The sequence below is a fragment of the Dioscorea cayenensis genome, chromosome 5, assembly GCF_009730915.1.
Source record: "Dioscorea cayenensis subsp. rotundata cultivar TDr96_F1 chromosome 5, TDr96_F1_v2_PseudoChromosome.rev07_lg8_w22 25.fasta, whole genome shotgun sequence".
Classification (NCBI taxonomy): domain Eukaryota; kingdom Viridiplantae; phylum Streptophyta; class Magnoliopsida; order Dioscoreales; family Dioscoreaceae; genus Dioscorea; species Dioscorea cayenensis.
The window spans coordinates 32,353,735-32,379,477 of NC_052475.1; the positions used below are offsets into that span (position 1 = coordinate 32,353,735).

The 25,743-nt window shown below is 35.7% G+C and overlaps 2 protein-coding genes and 1 pseudogene across 20 annotated transcripts; 2 read left to right on the forward strand and 1 right to left on the reverse strand.

Moving 5' to 3' along the window:
- Positions 1 to 190: 190 nt before the first annotated feature.
- On the forward strand, positions 191 to 6,524 carry LOC120261456 (N-acylphosphatidylethanolamine synthase). Of its 5 annotated transcripts, none has more exons than XM_039269359.1 (6): positions 191 to 482; positions 1,210 to 1,337; positions 2,572 to 2,657; positions 2,775 to 2,912; positions 3,741 to 4,005; positions 4,794 to 6,524. In XM_039269359.1, exons 1-6 carry the CDS (start codon positions 253 to 255, stop codon positions 4,820 to 4,822), a joined length of 876 nt encoding a protein of 291 aa, XP_039125293.1. In that variant the 5' UTR covers positions 191 to 252; the 3' UTR covers positions 4,823 to 6,524. The 5 variants fall into 5 exon arrangements, with proteins under 5 accessions (XP_039125293.1, XP_039125290.1, XP_039125291.1 ...); XM_039269356.1 differs by having other exon boundaries at positions 2,572 to 2,652; positions 2,728 to 2,912; XM_039269357.1 differs by having other exon boundaries at positions 2,572 to 2,652; positions 2,728 to 2,912; positions 4,797 to 6,524.
- Positions 6,525 to 8,454: 1,930 nt separating this feature from the next.
- LOC120260294 lies at positions 8,455 to 10,418 on the reverse strand (annotated as a pseudogene).
- Positions 10,419 to 11,713: 1,295 nt separating this feature from the next.
- On the forward strand, positions 11,714 to 25,698 carry LOC120260611 (kinesin-like protein KIN-14I). Of its 15 annotated transcripts, none has more exons than XM_039268120.1 (26): positions 11,715 to 12,011; positions 12,250 to 12,385; positions 12,507 to 12,511; positions 12,580 to 12,796; positions 13,204 to 13,276; positions 13,780 to 13,911; positions 14,005 to 14,243; positions 14,374 to 14,701; positions 15,901 to 16,000; positions 16,110 to 16,291; positions 16,413 to 16,528; positions 16,628 to 16,730; positions 17,146 to 17,298; positions 17,370 to 17,516; positions 17,588 to 17,788; positions 18,718 to 18,882; positions 19,014 to 19,205; positions 19,387 to 19,527; positions 19,708 to 19,902; positions 20,048 to 20,174; positions 20,283 to 20,485; positions 21,879 to 22,061; positions 23,259 to 23,354; positions 24,031 to 24,228; positions 24,682 to 24,953; positions 25,137 to 25,698. In XM_039268120.1, exons 4-26 carry the CDS (start codon positions 12,636 to 12,638, stop codon positions 25,327 to 25,329), a joined length of 3,900 nt encoding a protein of 1,299 aa, XP_039124054.1. In that variant the 5' UTR covers positions 11,715 to 12,011; positions 12,250 to 12,385; positions 12,507 to 12,511; positions 12,580 to 12,635; the 3' UTR covers positions 25,330 to 25,698. The 15 variants fall into 15 exon arrangements, with proteins under 15 accessions (XP_039124064.1, XP_039124054.1, XP_039124056.1 ...); XM_039268122.1 differs by having other exon boundaries at positions 12,587 to 12,796; XM_039268124.1 differs by having other exon boundaries at positions 12,293 to 12,385.
- The last annotated feature ends 45 nt before the right edge of the window (positions 25,699 to 25,743 follow it).

A 25,743-nucleotide genomic window follows, 5' to 3' on the forward strand; every position in this document is an offset into this window, starting at 1 on the left:
GTATGTCTGACGTCGATCCCTGTGTAGCTAGTATTAGTAAGATGAAAGATCCCAATGGTTCTACTACTACTTCTCAACTCAAGTGTGAGTTTCGTAATTTTATCCCGAGGCCCAGCCCAGCCCAGCCTGGCTGAAACCCAATTTGCCAAAACCCAAAACATACAAAGAGGAAATAGAGAATACCAAAATGGCCTCCTTCTAGTCTTCTGACGGCGCCTCGGCAGTCAAGTCATATCGGTTGCGCGTTGGCGGATGTGGGAAGGTGCGAGCACTGGAGAGAGGATGATGAGGTGGGCAGCGAGGGCAGAGCATCTGGCGGGCCTTCCACGGAGGGTCGTCGTCGTGGCCGTGGGGGCCTTCGCCAAGGTCATGACCACGGTCCTCAACTCCACCCATGTCCACAACCCCGAGACCCTCATCCGCCTCGTCAGATCACGCCCGTCCAGTGTGCCACTTCTCACCGTTAGCAACCACATGTCCACGTGAGCCTTTTACCAATCTTTCCCTTTCTTGCTCAATGTCCATTCTACCGTTGGTTGTCATAGCATTACCCGTTCCGTTTGCAGCATCTGCACCTGCAAAACTGGGAATTCAGTCAGTAATTTTTTGTTTAACTGTTTCACATTCCTTCATTATGCCGGTTAGTAACATCCACGACTAAATATATTTATCACGCATACGCTTGCCTTAGCTACTCTCTGCAATGTATTTATGGCTGTAAATCTGACAATGCGACATCAACATGAGCTTCTTCGGGCCTGTCAGGGGGGTGTGTGTATTAGAGAGAGAGAGAGAGAGTACTGACATCATAGCGGAAATTGCATGAGTTGACGTTATATCAATTCTAGATAGTTGATTTCAGCATTGCTGATTGTGCACCATTTGAATAACTTGTCTATTTCATAGTTCAAGCAATTCAAAGGTTCAGAAAAGCACATCCTGTGGATAAACTGCATGTCTTTTGACATGGGCAGAGATTCTTAAGTTGTTTGGAACATTAAGGTATTTGCATACCTAGAATTTGGCATCCTTGTATCCAGCTTGGTTTCAAGAGTTATCATTATAATCTATGCGCTGTAAAACATCTTGATTTATCACTCTAATTACTCCTGTGGATGGCTTCACATTTTTTTTGCAAATAAGTGATAAGTACAATGTGTGTGTGTGTGTGTGTTTTAATAAAAAATAAAAATTTGCATCATAAAACAGGTTGGATGACCCACTTATGTGGGGGTTCAAGGGTTTTCCATCTATGGATGCAAAACTAGCTCGTTGGGTGCTTGCAGCAGAGGACATATGCTTCAAGAATAGGATTCTCTCATACTTGTTCCGACTTGGTAATATTATTCATATTTTTTCTTGCCTATCATGGGACTTACTTGAAAGCATGCCTTCTTTTTAGTATGACATTAGATAATTTGTGAATCGTTTATCGTATCAATAAGTTGCAAACCAGCCCTCATTTAGATTTCAATTCATGTTTGACCAGAAGATTTGTAGAATGGTATATATTTTACTGTACTCTGTGAAATATTATGATTTTCAGAAAATGCAAATCTAATGCTAGTTTTGACGAACCTTCACTCGCTATGAAATATTTGAACAAAAGTTTAGTCTAATTTTTCCGCGTAGTACTCACCAGCTTTTTTGAAGTTCAAATACTTATGTCTTAACTGATTGGGTGTAATCAATTTCCTGTGGAAAGTTTAAGGGAGATTATATGTATAAAAAATGTGTCACGAATAGCACTTCTTTGCAAACAACATTTTAGTAGTTTTTTAATCATATTTAACTCTGTCTCTTCCCCACTGGAGAATAACCATCTCCATAGATAACATAACCTACATGTACATGTGAAATGAACGTTCCATTGTAAATCTGTGTATGTCTCTGCTGTGGTGCATAAGCAATATCTCCTACTAGACACATTTTAAAATATTAATGCCACAGGATATGCTAGGCAATCACACCTATGGTTCTTAGGAAAGCACACCTTGAAATAAAGTATTAAGCTAAAAAAAACTGTGATTAAATTATTGATTATTCCTAAGAAGACTCATTTCTCTTTTTATAGAGATTTGAGGACTTATCTAAGCAAGTTTGACTCCTAATAGGAGAAAAGTTCCGACTTCTACAAGAAAAGGAAAAAAAAAGGACTTAATTAAACTAAAACTTATTCAAACTCCTAAACTTAATTAAACATGGAATTCAAGATGACTTGGCAGAAATTTCAGGCAATGATCTTGAAATTACTAAACTGCCTCTAGCACTAATATGTAAGATCTTAGGAATTACTCCTTATTTTGAATCATGTCTTTTCTTGTAAAATTTCATCCAAATCCTCCTGGTATGTCATTTGTATCAACTATACTATTGCTTTTATCAATTTACAAATGTGAAATCACTTTTTTTTTTTCTTTTTTTACACACCATCAGTGGTTGTTTGTGTTTTGGCACTTAAATTAAGCTGTCGTTGAATCATGCTTCTTGTAAGTTGTGGTGGATGGAATTATATATCCATTTTTAAGATTATATACCATTTACTACTGTCTAAGAGGTTAATACTTCTAGGAAAATGCATACCAGTGACAAGGGGTGGTGGAATTTATCAAGAACAAATGTCTGAAGCTCTTGATGTTTTGAATGGAGGAGGTTGGGTGCGTCTTTTTTCATTTGGCTTAGAGACTTAGAATGGTTGTTGTGATCAATACGTCATATCATTTGTAGAAATGTATGGTTTTCTCAGGCTTGTTATTACAATCCAAAAAGTGCAGTTGCATACATTTCCAGAAGGAAAAGTTAACCAGGAAGATGTGCCTGTAAGACGTTTAAAATGGGGAACTGCCAGTCTAATTGTACGGGCACCTGTGACACCAATAGTTTTGCCAATTTTTCACTCAGGCTTTGAAAAGGTATATAGAGACGAGTGCTAAATCCTTTTGTTTGTTTACTTTATTAATGGTGTGTAAACCTATATAACATAAAGCCTTATTACATTGGCTGCTCTTGTCTAAACTTTACAAAACTCATGCATCCCATGCATGTTGGTTGGTTTTGGAGTGAATTTTGTGCATATGATTTCAATTTTCAAGTTTATGAATAGCGTGCCTTAGATAATTTGTCTTCCATCAATTTGCTATGTTAGTCAATCTTCCTTCAGCATACGAAAAATACTGGCTAGTCTGGCTTCATTGGTTTTTCAATTATTTTCTTGTTACAAACATACTTCTTATGTACAATCTTCCTCATACATTAGGTTGTGGTTCTGGTCATGTTTTGTACACTGATATTTTTTGAGAACAGATTGGTGTGATATGACAATTCTATTGAGAAAGCAAGTGGTTTTTTTTTTCTTTACAGCTTTGTTCTTATTTATGTCAGACATTGTTAGTTCAGACTTCTCCATTACATACAGAATGATCAGATCTCAGAATGTTTTCAATATATATTTTTTTCACAGTTACCTAGTTCTGCACACATGCTTTTCATCTATTTAGGAAATCATGAGCATTGCATACAACAAGCAGCAGTAATGGTTGATCTTCTTAATAATAAAGTGCTCTATTAATTATATTTATGTTAATGAGGACACCTATGTTCTATATTTTTTATTGTTACAAACACACCTATGTTCTATGTTTTATTATATGTTGCTTGAGCTTGCAAGTCAATTTTTCGTCTAGGATCATTTTGTTGAAAACCATTAATATGGTGTACTTCTCGTATTTCGTGAGGTTTAGGTGATGCCTGAGAAAGCTTGTTATGGGCGAAGACCCCCTCTTCCTCTTTGCATGAAGGACATAAAAATTATCATTGGTGAGCCTATAGAGTTTGATCTCTGGAGCTTAAGGCAAACTGCCTTGACTCATTCATGCGAAGAAAATTTGAACAATTTGGGGTGGCCTAAAACTTCTCCAGATGGGCTCAATGAGGCAGCACAAAGATGGCTCTTCACAAGCATCTCAGATCAGATTCGAACAGCCATGGAGAAATTGAGAACTTTTGGTAAGTCTCTTTAGGAATCAAAGTTATGCTTTTGTCGGGCATCCTTCATTTTATTGATTGAGGTGTAACTTACTTTTATGACCTGTTCACATCTGTGCATGTACTCGTTATTAAGCGAAACTCAGAGTTGAATGCACTATTTTATCCTCTAGGTTTAGGGAATGTGCAAAACATTTTCTTCTTTTGTGTTTCAGAAATAAACATCATTCTTGGAAACCAAGGCAGAGTGTTGTCTGTCTGTGTCACCTATCGGGGACAGAGTGACAGGTTTCAAAGAATTTTTTTCTTTTCTTTTCTTGGTTGCTTGTTGTCTATTTTGGATTAGATTTGGTCAACTTAAAAAAAAAAAAATGTCCAGATTGCCCATTTTATTGGCAAGTTGAACACAATTACTGAGCAATCAACATCTGTGTGTTATGTGTGTGTGTGTGTGTGTGTGTGTGTGTGTGTGTGTGTGTGTGCGCACTTTTTGTTTTGTTTAGAACTAAGCTGAGTACTGTTAATATCCTTTATTGCCCTTCTCACTAGTTTATGGTGTTAGTGAGATATTGAATCTTGGCTGCTTATGCTTATTGTTTGTTGACTTGGATTTGTTTTAAGGAAAAAAAAAATGAAGGCTTTTGAATCATAAGGGAGATTAATCTTTGATTCTTAGAAGAAATGTAGGTGAATTTGACCCATTTCTTGTTTTTCCAGTTCTCTCCTGTGACTTCTGAGTTTATATATATATATATATATATTTGAATAAGCTAAATGTCATATGGTCTTGATGATGGACTCCTTCTCAGCAGATGCTAGTGCAGCAACACAAGAATAGGATTTCTTTGTGGATCCAGCTTGAGCTGAAGCAAAAAAAGTATGTGGTCGGATTCCCCTTTATTTCAATTTCCACTATAAGTCTGGGTTCATGTGTTTTGCTCACTGAAGTTGAAGTTCAACAGTAAGGATGGGAGGGTGTCTAAGGCCCAAGGGTATGATGCCCTTAGAATGATCGTGATATTAATCCTCACAGAATTAGGAAGATGGCAAATCCATCTGGCATGGGACCCTGCTTCAACCATTACAGTGGAGAATCTCGCTCAATTTTGTTCGTTTTGATTGCCCTGTGTTTAATCAATGAGGAAACTGGACTAAATTGGCTTTGCATGGGGAGCTCATGTTTTGTGAGGAATATTGTGTGTGAATGCTTATTTAGTTTGTCTATCCAAAATTGTTGAAGGTGAAATGGGCATTATCAGCCAGCGGGGGCTCGCGGAAATAATTAAGAAAGACTGCTGCAGCATATTTTACCCAGTAATGAATTGGGCGACTGGCCATGTTCCATTTGATAGCAAACAAAGAAATTTTTAACTCTTCTGATAAGAAAACTATCAAAACAATTACTCCATATAGGAATAAGAGAAATGTTTTAAATCCAGCTATCTACAGTGAATTGAAGGGGCACCAAAAATTCTAGAGAATTTTAGTAGGCAGACTGGTGGCTAAATGGGAGAGCCCCTATGTTTCTGTGGCCGGACAATTTGAGAGTTAATCAGTTTCAGAACTATAAGAGATCTGTCTCCTTTGTTAGCTGAAGCCCCATTCAGGGGAAACCTTGTCCTGATTCTGTACCATTATTGATTTTTATCTAATCGGGGACAGATAATCGGGGGCAGATAGGAACAAGAAGTTGTGGACTCTCACGGCAAATGGCTTTTTACGGTGAAGTTTTTCTATAATTTTCTGAATGATGGGGGTTTGCGATGCCAAATTTCTAGGTGGTTTTGGCGTAGCAACTATCCGTGGAAAATTAATATCTTCAATTGACTAGTGTGGAAAAATATGATTCATCCCCTTGAAAATCTTGAGAAGCAAAGGTGTAATAGGCTTTCGACAACAACTTGCGTGATGTGTCATTCAGGGATTGAATTGGCTGACCACCTGTTCCTTCATTGCTCTTTTGCTCAAAAGGTTTGGGAGTATTTTGTTTACTTATTTCAGCTGTTGGAACCACCCCAGTCTATGTGTCACGTCTGGGATCGTGGCGTTCTAAATTGAGGATGGCTTCTCGGGAGCTAAGGGTTTTGATAAAGCTCTTGTTTAGAATAATTGGCTTGCTAGAAATGATCATATTTTGAATGCGAATGATTTGCCTGACATTGCTATTATTTTGAAAAGTGATCGCATGATATTATCTTGGCCTTCAGCAATAGCAGAGTATGCGAAGTTTGCAGATTCCATTTCTACCATCAGGCGCAATTTGGATTTCCTAGGCCAGCGATCGGAAGAAATTTGTGGTTCTACGTTGCCTAAGGAGATGTAGGACCAGATCCCGAGCTAGGTCTTTCAATGTTGGGTTTTGAGGAGGCATGTTGCTCCTTATTTGTCTTTCTTCTTATGTTTTTCTTGCCCTTTGTTTGGTGGGGTCTTTCGTTGTTGTTCCACTTTTAGTGGGTGGGTGTGTTGTTTCTGTTGTGTTGTTGCTCTCTCTTCGCTTGGGTTATGGAGGGCTATTTTGTTCTGTCTTTTTAATTAATTCAAGGGGTTTATCCATCTTTTCAAACAAAAAAAAAGTGTCTACTCAAATGGCATTCAGTGTGGCAAACAAATGACTTCACTCAAAACCTACCAGTATTTTTAGCTGACCTCACATAAAATTGCCCACAACTTTTGCCAATGTTTGTGATTATATCCAAGGTTGCAGGAAAAATAGCATCACTCTCGTGGTCATTCGAAAATGATAAGGCACCCGGCTCCCCGGTCTAAAGCTCCCGTGAATTCCTTGTCCACAATCATTAGAAAAAGCTTCTTCTCCACATGGTCAACAAAGTAGTTCAATGAGCCCCGCAACATGGTTATCTTTACCCATAAAAAGGGTTTAATCAGTTTGCAGAGCGAGTGTTTTTTCGCCAAGATGAGTGGCTAGGCCGCTAAAAAAAATAGGGGCGTGTATAAACTTTGGCACAGCAAGTGGGCCAAGGCCCGCGCACACATGGTAGATGAGATCACTCGCACACAACCACTACTCACACTCCCAAAAAATATGCCCTCATCGCAACGACCTTTGGGTCTATTGGTACATGGGTCGCCGATAGAGCTCTCACTGAGTGGTGAGAGTTCGATTCTCGGTTGAGGGCACATTTCTGGGAGTTGTGAATAGTGGTTGTGTATGGGTGGTTCCAGCGCCCACGTGAGCGCGGCCCCATCCCCATTTATTCCACCGAGGCTTGTGCACGTCCCTGGGTCTTTAGTGGGTTCGTCTCGCTCCTCTTTCCCAAAAAAAAAAAAATATGCCCTCACCCATGATTCAAACTCTTACCATTTGTGGAGGGTTCTAATGGAGATTCACTACTAATAGACCACTTGTTTGTTGGTCTCACAGAGCGAGTGTTGGAAGAATATAGAATTGATGTTTAAACAAATTTCATAAACCATAGGTTTTGAAGAAACAAAATCAATTCAGACAGAGATTTAAAAAATAACACCAAGTTACAAGTATAGACTTAATGATACTATTGAAGTGTAACAATCTTTGGCTTTTGAAAGGCATTTTTGTAAACCTAATGTTATTGTTAAAACATCACAGGTGTGTTGTGGAGTGCTTGTCTCCTGTTTGCCAAAAAAAAAAAATCTTATATTTAAACTTTTTAATAAGTTAATATTTATAAACTTTTATTAAAATTGAAAAGCATGATAGCAAAAATAATTTCACATTTTGATCTATTGAGTTGTTAATCATCAAAATATTAGGTTCTCAACATATAATATTCTCATTTAAAGTAACCAAACAAGTTAATCTTATGTTATCTAATTCAAATTTCACGGTGATTTAATATTACTCTAGTCAAACAACAAATGAATTCTTTCCTAAAAATAAATGAATATTGAATGTTTGAGCTTGAGAGATGTACTTTTAAAAATTGTGGGTTAGCCCACTGGTAACTACTCTTGCTTCTAATTGAGAGATCTTAAGTTCAAACCTCTAAAATTACAATTCAATTTTTGAATCTCTTGTGGGAGTTCTGTGTGAGGAATACCTCCCGTTCTTCTCTCCAAAGTTGCATGGCGATGGGCTTATTTTTAGGAGGTCAATCAAGCCACTGTAACTAGTGCAACTGTGGCCGTTAAGAAAAGTAAAGGTATGCACAAACTTCAACATAGCAAGTGAGGGAGGAGCTAATGCACACATGGGGGCTAAAATCACCCGCACACAACCATTACTCACACTTCCGGATAATGTACCATCACCCATGAGTTAGTAATTTTAGACCAACATATTGCATCCCATGTAATCTATTAGTAACTGGGTTCAATTAAACCTTTTATAAGTAATGAGAGTTCGAATTATAGGTGAGACCATATTTATGGGAGTGTAAGTAGTGATTGTGTGCGGGTAATTTCAGTGTTTAATTATACACTTACCCGACCCCACTTACTTTGTGCCCTTGTTTTGTTAAGTAACCAAGTTGCTCATCTCATGAAAAGAGTAAAAACCATATTGCACAAGAGCATGTACTGGAGGCTGAAGACTGCCCGTGGATGTTCTAGTGCTTTGAAGTCCTCAGATGCTTCAAAGAAAAAGTTGTAGGAGGTCTTGTAATCTTTCACTTACTGAGCCGGCGGTACATAGATTGCATTGGCTGTTGTTCGTGCTGCGGTGGGTGTAGCTTTGGATTCCTCAGAGAGAACTGAAGCTTGTTTGATCTTCAGAAGATCAATGCCCACCGACAATAGTTTGTCATCCAATCTTCAAAGCTTCGGTGTATTCTTTGTTTTCCGTCAGAAAAGCTACAAGTCTTGCTTCAAACCCGGTGTCCGCAGTCCACTCTACCGTCTCCTTGCAGAGTTATATCTATAGATTTTATGTTCCAGGAATCTTGGCAACAGAGTCAATTATTCCCCTAGTTATTTTGCAGTTTTAACCTTTTTAAAAAAATAAAATAAAAAAAATAAAAAAAATAATTCCTCTGCCCACTTCTCTCGTTGAAGAAGGTCCGATAGGTTTGCAATGACCTGTTCTTTTACGCGCAATGCTTCTGAGGATGAGGAGGCAACCTTTAGTATGCGGTTGAAAATTGAATTGGACACTGAAGGCTCTTAATGGCTTCCAAAGCCAGGGCCACTGAATCCGTTGTTGTTGGAAGAAACGTGGCGTGATTGTTGGGCCCAAAATCTTGATCCTGATAAAGAACAACTTAACCAGTTGGAATTATATCACAAACACACAAAAGAAATATAAATGAGCCAATAATACTTGACTTCAGATTATAATATGTCTATATATATATATATATGTATGCTGTGCACATGAAATAAACCATAATTAATTTAACCGTTTTTGATATTCAAGTTTCAGATTTGATGAATTGTCACAACTTACGAGTGATCAATTCCACAGAAAAAATAATGAAGTAAAAAACAGAGGCTTTCTAACAGAATTTCGCAGAAAAGTATATATATATATATATATATACAACTGCGATTATAGCGACTCTTTTCATAGTTGCTTGGCGTGAAAGGTAATCCGTTTGCCATAATAATAGAGAAGGATCATAGGGCACTTGTTCACAGTTATTGATCAGTTATCTAGTTATTACCATTGCTTCACGAGTGCCGCCCGCCAATAGTAATTGGCATACTGGTCGCTGCTGATGTATTATAGAACGCCCACATCTTGGTTTTCTATTTATTTCTAACCAAGTTAAAAGTGTGAGTGAGAGATTAAAAGCTAGGCAGATCGCTAGCTGGTTTAACTGCCGGTAGGAGGGCAGGCAGGCACATTGATGGTTGATAGCTGATGGATCCTTCTTGCTCGCTTAAATCCCAATGAATAAGCTCACGGGATGAATAACCAGGAGTTGGTTGATAAGTCTACAGCACAACATGAGCAGCTCAACCGTGCCTTTCCTTCCAAGCTGGTTCAATTTAATGGGATGAGTCGGTTGGTTGCTTCCTGATAGACTGCTGTGCCAACAAGATTTGATATACTGATACATACACGGACACGGCGGCATATGAGACGGCGAGAGAGGAGGACATATACGGATTTGTTGAATAAATGGTTGGCCATCAAGACGTCCCTCAAACTCCTTTACCAAACGCACATACATTTGCCATTTAGCACGTATAACTTTTTGCGGTCCGGATGTCACGGAGACTTGTGGTGTGCTTGTTTGTTTAACTCAGCTGGTTGCCTGTTTTTCTATAGCTCACAACTTTTGTGCAATTTAAGTAGACCAAATTCCTCTTCGGCTTTCGGAATTAGTTATTAGACTCATGAATGAGAATAATCCAAGTGGCATGCAGTTGTAAACTTTATAATATAAACTTTTTCTTTTTCCTCTTCTTTACCTTGATTTGTTTGTGAGCTTGAGCTGGAGGGCCCAGTTTGGTATATATCTAGGATCCATCCATCCATACTGTGTAAGTCCCATTATATGGGTTCGTGGCCACCCTTGGTTCTAATAATCAATCACCAATCTATTGTAATGTGGCACTATATATCATTTATTTCTTTTTTATTTTGTTATGTTTTACTTTGAAAGCACCTTCTTAACTGATGAATCATATGTTCTCAAAACCATGACCATGTATAATCTATCCTATGCCTGATTAGTTGAAGTGTTGAATGTTTCCAATTCCTTCTCCTGGAAAAAAATGATTTGGTGAGTTCTCTGTAAGGTTTGACGTTAATGGTATTATACTATTATTGCTGTAGAACGAGACCATGATCAAGCATGGCATCACATCAACAAACATTTTCATTTGGATAAAATAATTAATTAATTGTAACTGATCAGCACCATTGGCTAATCAACTTGCCATTTTGTAAAGCATTCTAAGAACTAGAGTCTTAAAAAGAAAAGAAATAAAATAAAGGGTTAATTTGCTCAGAAGGAATGAACTTTGTGAACCAATAATTCTTATTTAATAATGATTTCTGACAGGCCTAATACATGACAAAGTGGGAGAGGATCTGAAAGTTGACCAATTGTTATGAGGGTGCACCTTCCATTAATTGTAACGAAAAATTGGGCTGTATTTAGACTTTGAGAATTGCGCAATGCTCTCAAACTTCATCCGTAATGAAAGTATGAAGCCAACGTGCATGATACTCAAGAGATGATGAGTGATGATGCACTATGATAACTAGACGCGAACTACTCGCTTGGCCGACTGTCACAAGTGATCTATGCCCACAATTATCCTAAGATATATTCTTTAATTAATGCCTTCTCATGGTCCTGGACATCCTTGTACGGTCCATATTCTTATTTCATTACCACCCTACCTCACTCAACTGCTATGAGGGAGCACCGCCGCGGCCTGAGGGGACCTCACACTTATCTCAGAGTACTGATAAAGAGATGACATGTTATGTTAAGACAAAAACAGGAAAGGAGCTGTGACCACGGCCATTTTTATTATACACATTATTTTTTTTTTAAATTTTATATTTTCAAATTACAGGAGTAATGATACTATTGATTTAGGGATTCGACTTTGAATCTGTCCATTCACTATTATAGATTTATAGTAACATACCACTACACTACACTACACTGAGTAGTGGTTGATTTATACCAATGTTTTAAATTATTAATATCAGGAGTAATTAAAAAAAATAAACTGCAATAATGTAACGAGATGAGAGCAGTAGTGTAAGCTTGGGAGTAATTAATAAATAAGTGAAAATATTGTTATTATGAATTGAATGCAGCCAAGTCCCCTCTCCCTCGTGACTCATCCCCCTGGACTCCATCTCCTGACTCCCTCGTCCCTCCCTCCTCTTGCCCTTTTGATCCATTTGGATCTTTCTCGTTGCAGGCCCGAGACCAAAAAAAAAAAAAATTTGTTTTCGAAAAAACAAAGAGATAAAAGAAAAAAACGAAGAAAACAGATGTTCTGGCCGGCTGTCCAGACGAAGACAGTGTGAAACCAGGTTTCTTCTCTCCTCCACCTCTTCAAAGTTCAAACTACTATCCTGGATCCTCGCATTTCCATCCGCATTGCTCTCGTCTCTGCAGGTGAGTCAGTGATCCCCTTCAATGCGGAATCTTTGTCTACTCTGCTTCATATCCATCTCCATTTCCCATTCTCTCTTCTTACGGATCTTGGTATCATCGATCTGCTGGATTCGTGCTTTCTTCTAGGTTTCTGATTCTGATATTTTCTTTCTAAATTTTTAAAAAAAAAAACGCCGCTTTGCTCACTCTCCATGTCTTTGAGGTGTTTTCACCAATCCACTGTATATTTTCATATCAGAGGTTGATGTATTTCTCTTTTGGTGTTGAATGGGCCGCGTTAGATTTGATTTTGGAACTGTTATTATGAGTTCCCTCCTCAGTTTTTGATGCTGAATAGACCACAACAAATCAGATTTACCTATGAAATTACCTCTGTGAGTTCTCTTCTCGTTAGTTTACGGTTTTTGATCTCATGTCATATATTTTCCGCCATATACTTTCTGCCATTGATGCATTCAGGAGGAGTCCTAAATCTGTGGCATTTTTTTCTTCCAGGAACGGTAACCTCAATCATACTTTTATTTCGTTGATTCTTCTTCCAGACATTATAAATCGGAGAACCGGCCAGATTGCAGGTAGGTGAGAAGAGATTTGGAGGCTACCGCCCCTTTGAGGGCCGTCAAAATGATAGCTGACAACCACCCTGCGGCTGCCCAGAATGGCAGCATCAGCAGATCATCTTTCCCCTCCAGGAATGGCAGTGCCACACCTCTGCACAGCTCCGCTTCCAGTGCTAATGGGGATGGATACGATAGTGATGGCTCCAATGCCAGCTATGCACCGCCGTGAGTTGTGTTACTCCTCTGAAATTGCTCTTGACATTTATATGCATAATATAATCTGTTGTTTTTGGATATATGCTATATTCATTTTACAATCTTCTCAATTAAAAAAAAAATCTTATGGTTTCTTATTGCTAATAGCAAATTCAGCTATTCTGTCACAGTATCCTCTAGGAAGTTCAAAATTTTCCTGAGGTTAATTAACCTTCTGTTGTAATTCCAAACTAGTGCTCGAGGCTGCATACCTCGCGACTTTACTGATGGAATCTGCTTTGCTGAAAACTCCTTCAGCCACTCAGAACTAAATCCTCCCATTTTGATATTCCTCTTAACTTCACCCACTGCAACATACCTAAACATGCCAGTTGTTACAAAGTGAAACACCTCTCATGTATGCTATCCCTTTGCAGCACCCCATCAACCTTGTCAATGTCTGTTCCTGCGGAGCTTGCAGGTGCCATCCCTTTGATTGATCGATTCCAGGTATAACCAGAAACTTCCACATATATTGCTTGTTTCCCATTCTCTTTCTTAATTACCCATTCAAGATGAGAAAGATTCTTGGATATTTTATATAATTTGATTCTCAAATGCCTTCTTTGTTTATTTCTCTTGGCGTTCTGGGTAAGCAAAGGTATTTCTATTTTCCCTTGGTTATAGTGTTTCTTCATCTAATCTTTTCTGACTTTTTTTTTTATAAATTTTCTGATTTTTATTGAAGTAGGCAATTCTCATTATGTTCCTCCAAACATCTATTTAGCATTTGGGCTATGAAAAGGTGTGGGGGATTCTGTTTCTCAAAATGTTATTTTCGTCTTTTTGTTTTTCACAATGTGCTTTTCTTTGTTTTTGTTTATTCCTCAGACCTTTATATATCATATATTTTATGGAGCCCATGGTGTATCTATGCAGATTAATTTGTTGGGGTTTGGCCTTGGTCCTTGATCATTGTTCGTGCAAATTTTTAGTGTTTCCTCTAATTGTAGGTTGAGGGATTTCTAAGAGCCATGCATAAACAGATTCAATCTGCTGGTAAGCGTGGATTTTTCTCTAAAAGATCTGTAGGACCACAAGTTCGTGAAAAATATACATTGGAGGATATGTTGTGTTTTCAAAAGGTAAAAGATTAAGATTGTCATTAACTTCAGCAATTTTTATAGCATAATCTAGTTCTTTAATGGCTCTAATTTGAAAATTGTATTCTATGGCAGGACCCAATCCCTACATCTTTACTCAAAATCAGCACAGATCTAGTAAGCCGCTCAATAAAGTTATTTCAGATCATCTTAAAGTATATAGGAGTTGATTCATCTGATAAGTTAACTACTTTGAGCTTGGACGAGCGAATTGAACTTGTGTCAAAACTGTATAAGCATACTTTAAAGCGTTCTGAACTTCGAGATGAACTGTTTGCACAGATTTCCAAGCAAACACGTAACAACCCTGATAGGTATTTAATCATTTCATCTACTTTTAAAAAATATGTCACCTAGTCATACCTATGTTATTTTATATGCTCCTCATCGTGTGTGTATATATATATATATATCTTTTTCATTCTTCTTTATCTCTTTCTTTAGGAGCTCATTGTTAAAAGCATGGGAACTGATGCATTTGTGTGCATCTTCAATGCCTCCAAGCAAGGATATTGGAGCCTATTTATCAGAATATGTTCATTCTATAGCTCATGGTTTGAATGTTGATCCTGAAGTCCAGGTCCTTGCATTGAACACACTTAATGCTTTAAAGTGCTCTGTCAAAGCTGGACCTAGAGCTACCATCCCTGCTCATGAGGAAGTTGAAGCTCTTTTAACGGGTAAAAAGCTTACCACTATAGTATTTTTCCTGGATGAAACATTCGAAGAAATTACGTATGACATGGCGACTACTGTAGCTGATGCTGTGGAGGTATTGATGATATTCTTGATTCTTTTCTCTGTTCTTCTTTTAATTGTTTTACTTCATTCCTTTTCTTAGAGCTACATCATATTTCTTTTTTTATTAATGTTGGAAATATAATACCACATCGGTTGTGTGATAGAAGTGTAATGGGTTTTTATATAGGTATAGGGGTTGAGCCACTAAGTCTTGAGACTTTTTGATGTAAGACCCCTAAGTCCATGTAGAGCCCATATAGGGCCCACTAGTACCAAAATATAAAATCCTAACAGTTAAAATACTAAAATTTTGTAGCTGTAGAGTCCTCTTGATGCTGAAAGAATATAATTCTAACTAGCAAGTATAGTGGGGAGAATTTTAATTACTAACTGTGGGAAGGCTGATTTTTATTTTCTTGAAAGCCATATTTGTACTAGGCATTTTGAGCTTGTTAGAATTCAAGGTAAAACCAGAAAATATACCACAGTACTATATATTGACCCCTTTGTTTGTAATAAGAAAGAAGACTCCTTGAAGAAAGAGTGCTTACTTTTGTATTTGAATTCTAGCGCCAGGCCTTAAATTACAAGGGATAAAGTTTTTCAGATGAACTTACTCGTTAAATTGCAAAATCACAAGTGTCATCTCCGGGAAAATGCCAGCAAAAGTAGAGTAAATGTTACCTGGAACTTTATATGGCATGCTAATTCCTATTTATCTGAGCTTGATTCTACCAAAAGGCTGATGCATTATATCAGGCTAGATAATGTGTTTATGTTGCATCTAACATGGTATGAGAATTAGGTTAATTTCTTTGTTTACAATGTGGCCAGCAAAAAGATTAGCTATCTCAACATGTGTCAAGGGGTATATTAGGGTAACAAATAGTCCTATACATAAATTAATGTTGTAAATTTGAAGATAAATGTATAGGTCCAAGTCTCTCATTTGATTAGTTCAAATGCTTGGGGTTGATGTAAGCCCACATAATATTGGTCTGGTTTGCATCTAGTGCCTTGGAAGTCTTTCTCGATACAGAATATTATTGAAAAATTGGTAAGTTAATTTTAAATGTTCATTTGTTTTGTACAGAAAATCTCCATGGATACACCATAGATTCTTCTTAAACTTGCTAAATTTGTTTGACTGTTTGATTATCTGATATCAGGCCTAAGTTTTAATAATATCTATATTTGTTAATATTGTTTAAACCTTCTGTGTTCATTCAGGAACTTGCTGGAATCATTAAACTTTCTGTCTACTCTAGTTTCAATCTTTTTGAATGTCGAAAAGTTGTCAATGGTTCAAAAACAGCTGATATCAGTAATGGTAATTCATTTTAAGCTTACTCATGTTGTCTTTACTACTGTGTTTCATGTTGTTAGTGTGTTATACATTTATAGAAGTACTGATCCTGCCTTCGCTTCATGCTACATAGAGGAATATATTGGCTTGGATGATAATAAATATATTGGGGATTTGCTTGCGGAATTCAAGGTGGCTAAAGACCGCAGTAAAGGAGAAATTTTGCATTGCAAACTTATATTTAAGAAACGCCTTTTTCGGGAATCAGATGATGCTGTAGTAGATCCAATGTTCATCCAGCTATCGTATGTGCAGGTATGTAGCTCTTAGTTCTCCTTAGGAAGAGATAACCATCTGCTTGAATTTCAACTTGTATTTGTCTTTGATGGCACCATAATCTTGTAACTTGCGAATGTATTATCCCTCTTTCTTGCAGCTTCAACATGACTACATTTTGGGAAATTATCCAGTTGGTAGAGACGATGCAGCTCAACTTTCTGCTTTGCAGATTTTGGTTGAAATCGGATTTGTTGAGCATCCTGAGTCATGCGCGTATGTACCTGCGTTATTCTACTGAAAGTTATTTGTTTTTCAATGACATGAATCTACTAGGTATGCGTTCTCTTTCTAAATCTAGAAAGGACTTTGCAGTGAGTGGACATCACTGTTGGAAAGGTTTTTGCCTAGGCAAATTGCCCTTACTAGAGGAAAACGGGATTGGGAGCTTGATATTATATCTCGTTATAATCTAATGGTAAGATTTGTTAATCAGATAGAACTTTTGTGTGTGTGCGCGCATGTCCATGATGGTAAATAAGAGATTTTTGGGCCTAAATTTTTTCATTTCTCTCAACTATATCTTTGGTTTGTTGAGGCTTCAGTTTTAATATTTCTCTTGGTCCAGTTATACTTATTTTTATTGTTCCTGTAAACTGTGTAAAGGCACCATTTGTATGGCCTGTCATTTTATGCTTGCAGCTTTAGGCAGATTATGAATATCATATGATGTAGTCACTGTTGTGGTTCTTTTGGAATATCACAGTATTTCTGTATTTGTTTGCTTATTTAGTTGCTTTCTGACTTGTTTCTGGAATTATATTTGAGAATCCTTGGCAGCAGGGTTTCACATTATACTTTGTCAATCTTATTTGAATTTGAAATCCATATAGGAACACATGTCGAAGGATGATGCAAGGCAACAGTTCCTTAGAATTTTGAAAACTCTACCCTATGGGAATTCAATTTTCTTTAGTGTGCGTAAGATTGATGATCCGATTGGACTCCTACCTGGGCGCATCATTTTAGGCATCAATAAGCGTGGGGTTGTCCATCTTTCTACTTAATATTATGTTGTGTGCTTGAAAACCAAAGTTTATTAATTTGATATTTGCAGGTTCATTTTTTTCGCCCAGTTCCCAAGGAATATCTACATTCTGCAGAGCTCAGAGACATTATGCAATTTGGTAGCAGCAACACTGCTGTGTTCTTTAAGATGAGAGTTGCTGGTGTTCTTCATATCTTCCAATTTGAAACAAAACAGGTGGTGCTTCAACTTATTTCTGATTTTTCTACCGAATTTGGTACTGAATGGAGACTACCAAAATGATGCAGGGTGAGGAGATATGTGTGGCTCTTCAAACACATATAAATGATGTGATGCTTCGCAGATATTCAAAATCACGGTCCTCGGCAAGTGGGTCCATTCAAGGAGATATATCTCCAGTAGTTAAGCCTCCAAGCCTTGACATTCATGAAAAGAGAGCTCAAGAATTGTTAAAAACAGTTGAAGAATCTCAAAAGAATGCAGATCGAGTGAGTAGATTCTCTGCCGTAGATTTTGCATATTGATATTATCATCAGTATTGGCCTTCTAATTTTCTTTCTGTACATTATAATATGATAGAGAGCTCCTTTGTTACCCTTCTGCAAAATTTAGATCCTGTAAGAATGGTGAGCTCTCTGATTTTACTGTTGTTTAATTGACTGATCAGTGTCGTCTGGTGGTCTAGACGCACAACTTTATTGAAACGTTTTGATCATTTACATGCATGTGTGTGATTTTCTTTATTCCATCTGAGTTAAGATGTTATAAGCCTTTTAAAATGGTTTATTATGCATTTCTCTTCTTGAAATGCGTTGGTATTGACCTGATAAGGAGTGTCATTGATTGTGGACCAATGAGTGGTGATGCTTTAAATTGTTATTAATTAAGTCTGCATGAAGAGTTAAGTAATTGAATGCATATGCGATTGTATGTGTTGCTGAAACAAATGTATAAAAGGAAATTACAATTTTCATGGTATTTAACTTATGAAATTTTTTAAAGAACAAACAACCAAATTTTTGCCTCCAGAAAATTAGCTTTTTGATGTTGTATGTTAGAATTTCTGTTGTGGATCCAATCATGACAAAGTGTCACATGAGTCTTTATTATATTATAATTTTCAGGATGAGGTGTTTGCTTGATGATAATTTGCATCTAACAGCTTCTACGATTATTTTGCCTAGTTTATTATATATCACTTTAAGAAAAAAATTATTTTGTTAGCAAGCTGAGTCTTTAGGACTGTTCATTCTTTCTTGTGACCTTTTACTAATACACAGTACCTTTAATTTCTTTTGTTCAATCCTCATATTGCTTCTACTAAAATTTTATGGCCATGTGACTGTTGACATAATATTCATCTAGAAGAATAGTATTTTTTATTATTTCAATATGTGCCCCTTTTTATGTCTTGCAGTTGTCAGAAGAATTGCATGCAAAGCAAAAACACGAAGCAGAGTTGCAAGAAGAACTAGATGCCTTGAGAGATACTTTACAATCTGAAATACACAACTTAAGAGAAGTAATTTCTGACCGTGATAGACTTAAAACATTATGTGATGAAAAAGAGTCTTTATTGCAGGTATCATCCTACTTAGTAGCCACCTTTTTGGTTAATCTAACAATCTGATAATATTGTTTTCATAGAGCTCTCTGGTGGTTGTTGTTGTTGTTGTTATTGTTGTTTCCTATTGACCATACATTATATATTAGGCTGCATTATTGGAAAAATGTAACATGGAATCAAAGGCAGCAAAGTGTAACACCCTGGATAAGTTTCCATCAGAAAGTAATGCAAAGAGGGAGGGCTTAATTGGATCTAACAATCGGAAGAAGGAAGATGCTTTTGTTGCAAGCAACATAAGGAACAGTAAGGATGATGTACAGGTAAGTCAACCACATAAGGTATTTTACATTTTTCAGCATTTGTGGTATCATTCATGTTGGAATAATTACTATTGAACTTCAGGTTTTGTTCTATACTTCTATGTTACATACATTAAATGGACCGTGAATTGATTGCTGCTGAAGCAAATGTGTGACTTGATTTTGGTGATTTCTCATGATTTTTCTTGTATAAATATAGGCACTTATCAAAATTCAGGAGGAGCTGAAAGCATGTGTGCAAGAGTTACATGCATCAAGGGAATCTTGTAAAACACTGATGAAGGACAAGATGCTGCTCGAACAAAAGATCCAAAGACTGGAAAAGAAAAAAAATGATGAGGTTTCAAATGTTGTTCTGTCTGTCTTTCAGTTAAATGCAGTAATGCATGTCTAACTCTGCAAATTTTAACAAATAATTAAGTTATTTGGATTCTGATTGTGCTATGTGTCATTTTCCGATGCAATTCTTCCTGTGTACTTATGGTAATGAATATACTTTACTTTGGTTTCAAATATGCAGAAGGAGGCTTTAGAGAGAAATTTTGATGAAGAACGTAAAATGCTTAAAACGCGTATTTCTGAACTTGAGAAGAATTTGGAAATTGTCACCCACAATTTAGGCATGGTTGAATCTACACTCAACATGCGGAATGCTGAGGTAGATGCTTTGCAAATTAATTTCAAAGAGCTGGAAGAACTACGGGAACTAAAGGAAGTAAGTTCATTTATTATTTTGACTGAAAGTAAGTTCAAATATAAATTGGTGATCCCCTTGTTGTGGAAGTTTGCAAACTGAGAATTATACAAATTAAATTTGAGTATTCGCAATTAGCTTAAGTTTGTATCTGCTTTTTTATCAGGATACTGATAGAAAAAATGAACAAACTGCTGCAATTTTAAAAAGACAAGGAGAACAATTGGCTGAGTTAGAAGGTTTATACAAGGAAGAACAAGTACTGCGGAAGCGGTATTATAACATTATCGAAGGTTTGTATTCTAATACTAGCTTTTAGTACTTGATCTGTTTTTAATTCATGGGTTAATAATCATATTGTCTATGTGTTCAACGAAAGGATACTTTTTTTTTACAAACAGATATGAAAGGCAAAATCAGAGTCTTTTGCCGTTTGAGGCCTTTAACTGAAAAAGAAATTGCTGAAAATGAAAGAGATATTGTCTTTGGTCTTGATGAATTCACAGTTGAACATCCTTCAAAAGATGATAAGTTAAAGCAACACATCTACGACCGTGTTTTTGATCAAACAGCTTCTCAGGATGAAGTTTTCGAAGATACAAAGGTAGTTCATTATTTTAAGTATGTGTTATTTCAATATAACCTTCCTGTTTATAATTATTAAAATGACTCCTTGTGAAATTTATTTATTAATATGAATTTTAAAACATCACATCTCATTACCTAAGTGATGAGTTGGCCTAAGTGATGAGTTGGCCTTTTAAAAATATTAAGATATTGGCTTTTTCTCATGTACACCATTCCCTTTTAAAAAATTACCAAAAATATATATATATTTTTTAAAATATTTTTTAAGTTATTATTATTTTTTTTAGAAGTTATAAATTTTTTAACTTCATCTATTTTGAGAAAATATGTATAATAATAATAATAATAATAATAATAACCACACTGAAATATATTTAAGAAAACAAAAACAAATAGTTTTAAAAACTTCAACCACAAATACGTTTTAAAAAACATGCAAAACAATTCACATTTTTATAATAATAATAATAATAGTAGTAAGGGAAATTTTTTTTAAAGTATTATGTGGTTTGTCTCTTTATCAATTTGGGACTTGTGGTTTGAGTTGTAACATGTTGGTATCCTGTAATCTAAACTGTTTGTAAAAAAGTGTCAAAATGCTTAACTCTGTTAATTTAAATTTGAATTTACCTTTTTGCCCTTATTTACATTACTAAAATGCATACTAATTAAGAACCATTGAAGTCTACATCCAATTAAAACTTGAATGGTTTTTAAATACTATACAAATAAATATGAATGGTTCTTATTTGTACATGTTTTAGTAAGGGCAAAAAGGTAATTTCAAATCTATTTTTATATCACGTCAAGAGTTAATCGTTTTTGCAAACGGATTAGACCACATGGTACTAAAATGTTACACCTCAAATCATAAGTCCTGAATTGATAAAGAGATAAATCACAAGGTACTTCTTTAGTCAAAAATTCCCCTAATGATAATTATAATATAATAATAATAATAAATAATAACATATTTTCTCAAAATAAATGTGATTGAAAAAAATTATGGCTTCTAAAAAATAATAATAAATTAAAAATTGTTTAAAAATATAAAAAAAATTTGTGATTTTTTAAAAAGAAAGTGGTGTACATGAAAAAAAACCAATATCTTAATATTTTTAAAAGATCAACTCATCATTTAACTGATTTAGCTGATGATATGGATTGATGTGATAGTTTTGAAACTCATGTTTGTAAATAAATTTCACATTAGGTTATTTTGATAATTATAAAAAAAATTATATTAAAAAAAAACCCATATTATTTCATCATCAGTAATTCCTTAATTGGCATGAAAACGTTGACCTGCAATCACTTGTCCACCATGTCCTTTGTATGCGGAAGGATGGGTATGTTAACATTGTTTCACTAGATATGTTAAAACATGGGTCTTTCACTATTTCGTGCAGTATCTTGTACAATCAGCTGTTGATGGATATAATGTGTGCATTTTTGCTTATGGCCAAACTGGTTCCGGCAAAACTTTTACTATTTATGGCTCAGAAAGTAATCCTGGACTTACTCCAAGAGCATCTAGTGAACTTTTCAAAGTGATGAAGCGTGACAGCAGTAAATACTCATTCTCGCTGAAGGTAATCTTACATCTTGTAGACGTCGTTACTTAATTCCAAGTTTTGAAATTAAACTCTTCAACTATAGATTTTATAGTGACTTTGTAATGATATATAATTCACATATCCTACAATAATTTGGAACATGATTGTCAGCTATTATTTTGTTGGTGAAAATTGCATTATTTGAATTCTCATTTTTGCCGAGGATGCGAAATTTTTGTAGAACTTCTGAGTTTAATTAACTGTACTTAAATTTTAGGTAGAGAAGTCTTAGGTGTTAAAGCAAAACTTGGTGTGAAATATTCAAAGATGGCAATATCCAAAGATAGGCAGATTATTATTATTATTATTTTTCTCTTGGTCTAGAAGGCAGATTATTTCTTTGGAAATTGCTTGCCAGAATATTTTGGTTATACTGGGATATTTACCAAAATATTCTGGAGGAAATCAAGGAAAAAAACCTTGTGTTCTCTTCTTTTGTTGCTCTTTTTATTTATTTCCCCTATCGTTTTTTATTAATTTTTTTTCCTAAAAGTGAAGAAACAAGATATTTAAAAATTTTGTGATACCGAACTCTGATTCCGATTAAATTTAAGATTGTGTTTAAAAAAAAATAACTAAAGAGTCTCATCCAATAGGGCAGAATTTTTATGCTTATATATGTGACTTGGACCTGACCGTATGAGGCACTTTTTATAAGACAAAGCGAGGAGGCCCAGTATTGAACAGGTTGAACCGTTGAAGCTAAAATTTCCTCGCATGGGTTAGGCCGTGCCGATACAAGTGGTTCTAGAGCTTGATCCCCCCTGGTAGATTGGGATAGTTCTGTGACTCCTATTCTTCGATGTCATTTATGAGTTGGTTTGAGGACAAACCACAGCGTGAGTGGGTGGACCTGTGATGCACCAGCTCTGATTTCAATTAGATTTAGGATAGTGTATAGGGGAATGAACTAAATAGTCCCACACTAAATAAGGGAAAGAAAGGTCTTGTGTTTATATGTACTACTTGGACCCAAACATCTGAAGGGCTTTTTATAAGTCAAAACTATGAGGACGGTATAGGACAGGTTGAAACATGCAACTATTCACATGGGCTGAACCAGGTCATTACAAATTCTAAGCTAATTTACATATTCATCTTATTTCTTTTAGTAAATCCATTTTCTGCTTTTTTTCTTTCTCATTTTAAAAGTAATAACAATGGAGTTTGCAGATGTACATGGTTGAGTTGTATCAAGATAACTTGGTGGATCTTTTACTGCCGAAAAATGTGAAGCACCCAAGGTTAGAAATCAAGAAAGATTCCAAGGCAAGTTTCGACTTTATATAAGTAATTTTATTTATTGTATGCATTTCTGTTTGCTTCTCTTGTCAACATGGTAGTATTTATTTTAGAGTGAACTCCTCAACTTATCCATTTATTGTACATGTAGAACTATTATTTGATCGACTCATAAGTTTTTCTTGTAATTTCTTCCTACCATCAGGGCAAAGTCTTGTATAATGTCATTTTCTTAAATAATAATGAGAGATAACAGTCTCCTGAGGAATGATTGCTTGTGTATGATACTTGATGCATATGTAAATAAGGAACAGATGAACATGGAGAGTGTCAAAATGTGCTAAACCAACCTACTATGTCTAATTAGCAACCTCAATTTTGAGGGCGTACTCTCTTCAATAGATGTTTTGCTTTACTTATCTGTTTCCCTTATCTTACAGATTGATTTGGAAGTGCATTAAACTTTTGTCTTTAGAATGCACATGATAATATAGGCTTGCCATGCAGTTATATTGAAATTTGCAACCATAAGGGGTGTGGATTCTTTTGGTCTTACTTTATAATATAAAATCCATGACTCTTGAAAGTCTTTTTTGAGATGCTGAACTATTAGATAATAATTACAAGAACTTCAGGTTATTTTGCATCTCATCACATCTTATAACTCGAAAATTTGGAAATCTGATGTCTATTCCTTTTTCAGGGGATGGTTAGCGTAGAAAATGTGACTGTCCTTCCTATTTCAAGCTATGAAGAATTGACTACAGTTGTATTCCGAGGATCAGAGCGGAGACATATTGCTGGAACCAATATGAATGAGGAAAGTTCAAGATCACATTTAATACTTTCAATTATTATTGAGAGTACAAATTTGCAAACCCAATCTCTTTCAAGAGGGAAGGTAAGTTGTCTTTTTCTTTTTTCTTAATGTCAGCTAGTATCCTCATAAAAACCTAAAAATTTACAGTACTCTGAACTATTATCATCTGACCATGTGCAAGCTAACCAAGAAATTCTATTTGAAAATCTTGTCATTTGGTTGTCATAATCGTAAAGTACATTGTTTCCCAGAAAAACATACCAGTTTTAACTACAAGTCTATATCTGCATCAATCCTGTATATGGTTTTTGCTTTGAGATAATGATTTCTTTCATTAGATAAACTTGCAACTTATAGTGATGAAAGTTATGACTGGTTTTAATGTAAAAGATGCCAACAGACATATAATGTTGGAAATTGACTGCATAAGTGCAAGTAGTTGAAGATGTTACTGCATGAATCAATATCTATGCAAATAATTAAATTTTAATTTATTTTTGCCACTGTTCATATTAGTGTTATGATTGTTTGCAGCTTAGCTTTGTAGACCTGGCTGGTTCTGAAAGGGTGAAAAAGTCTGGCTCTGCTGGTAAACAATTAAAGGAAGCCCAAAGCATTAATAAATCTCTTTCGGCTCTTGGAGATGTTATCAGCGCGTTGGCTTCTGATGGGCAACACATACCATACAGAAACCACAAATTGACAATGTTGATGAGTGATTCGCTTGGCGGGAATGCAAAAACTCTCATGTTTGTCAATGTGTCTCCTGCAGAATCAAATTTGGATGAAACTCAAAATTCCCTTGTGTATGTATTTCTTTCATCTCTTTTGTATCTTCTGAAGGTTTACGAGGTTTTGTTCTTGTGAATAAAATTTTCTTTTGTATACCATGAATGTTGCTCATGTGTTAATATGTTTTTAATAGATTAGGCATCACGACAAATTTACATGTTATGAAGCGTGGCTCTAACTATGAATTCATTATTCAGGTATGCATCAAGGGTTCGGTGCATTACTAACGATCCTAGTAAGAATGTGTCATCAAAAGAAGTAGTTCGTTTAAAGAAATTGGTGGCTTATTGGAAAGAACAAGCTGGAAAGCATGGAGCTGATGAGGAACTTGAAGAAATTTCAGAAGAGCGACCTACAAAAGAAAAAACAGATGTCCGCATTTCAACATGACACACCAAGATGAGGTTGTGGGAGATGGAAAGCAGAAGAATGATTTATTATCATCGCCACTATTATTATTTTCTATGCATCAATGAATGCATTGCTGTTTCAGTATAATTGGAGCTTTTGGATCGTAACCAACCTGTCAATATTCGTTTGCCAAGCTCCCTCTAATGTATAGATAAAATGGAGCACTTGGATAATTCTGTGTATACTGATGCTCTTGCTTGCATCTAGGAGATTTTGACAAAATTCAGTTCAGATCAACTCTCATCCTGTCTATGGATGTCAATGGCATCTCCATGTTTTCAGAGATCAGGAGTATGTCAACACAAACTTGTTACTTGAAAAAATGAAGTATTTGAATTTCAAATTTCAGCCAGCAGTTTAATTTGATTTATTATTATTATTATTATTATTATT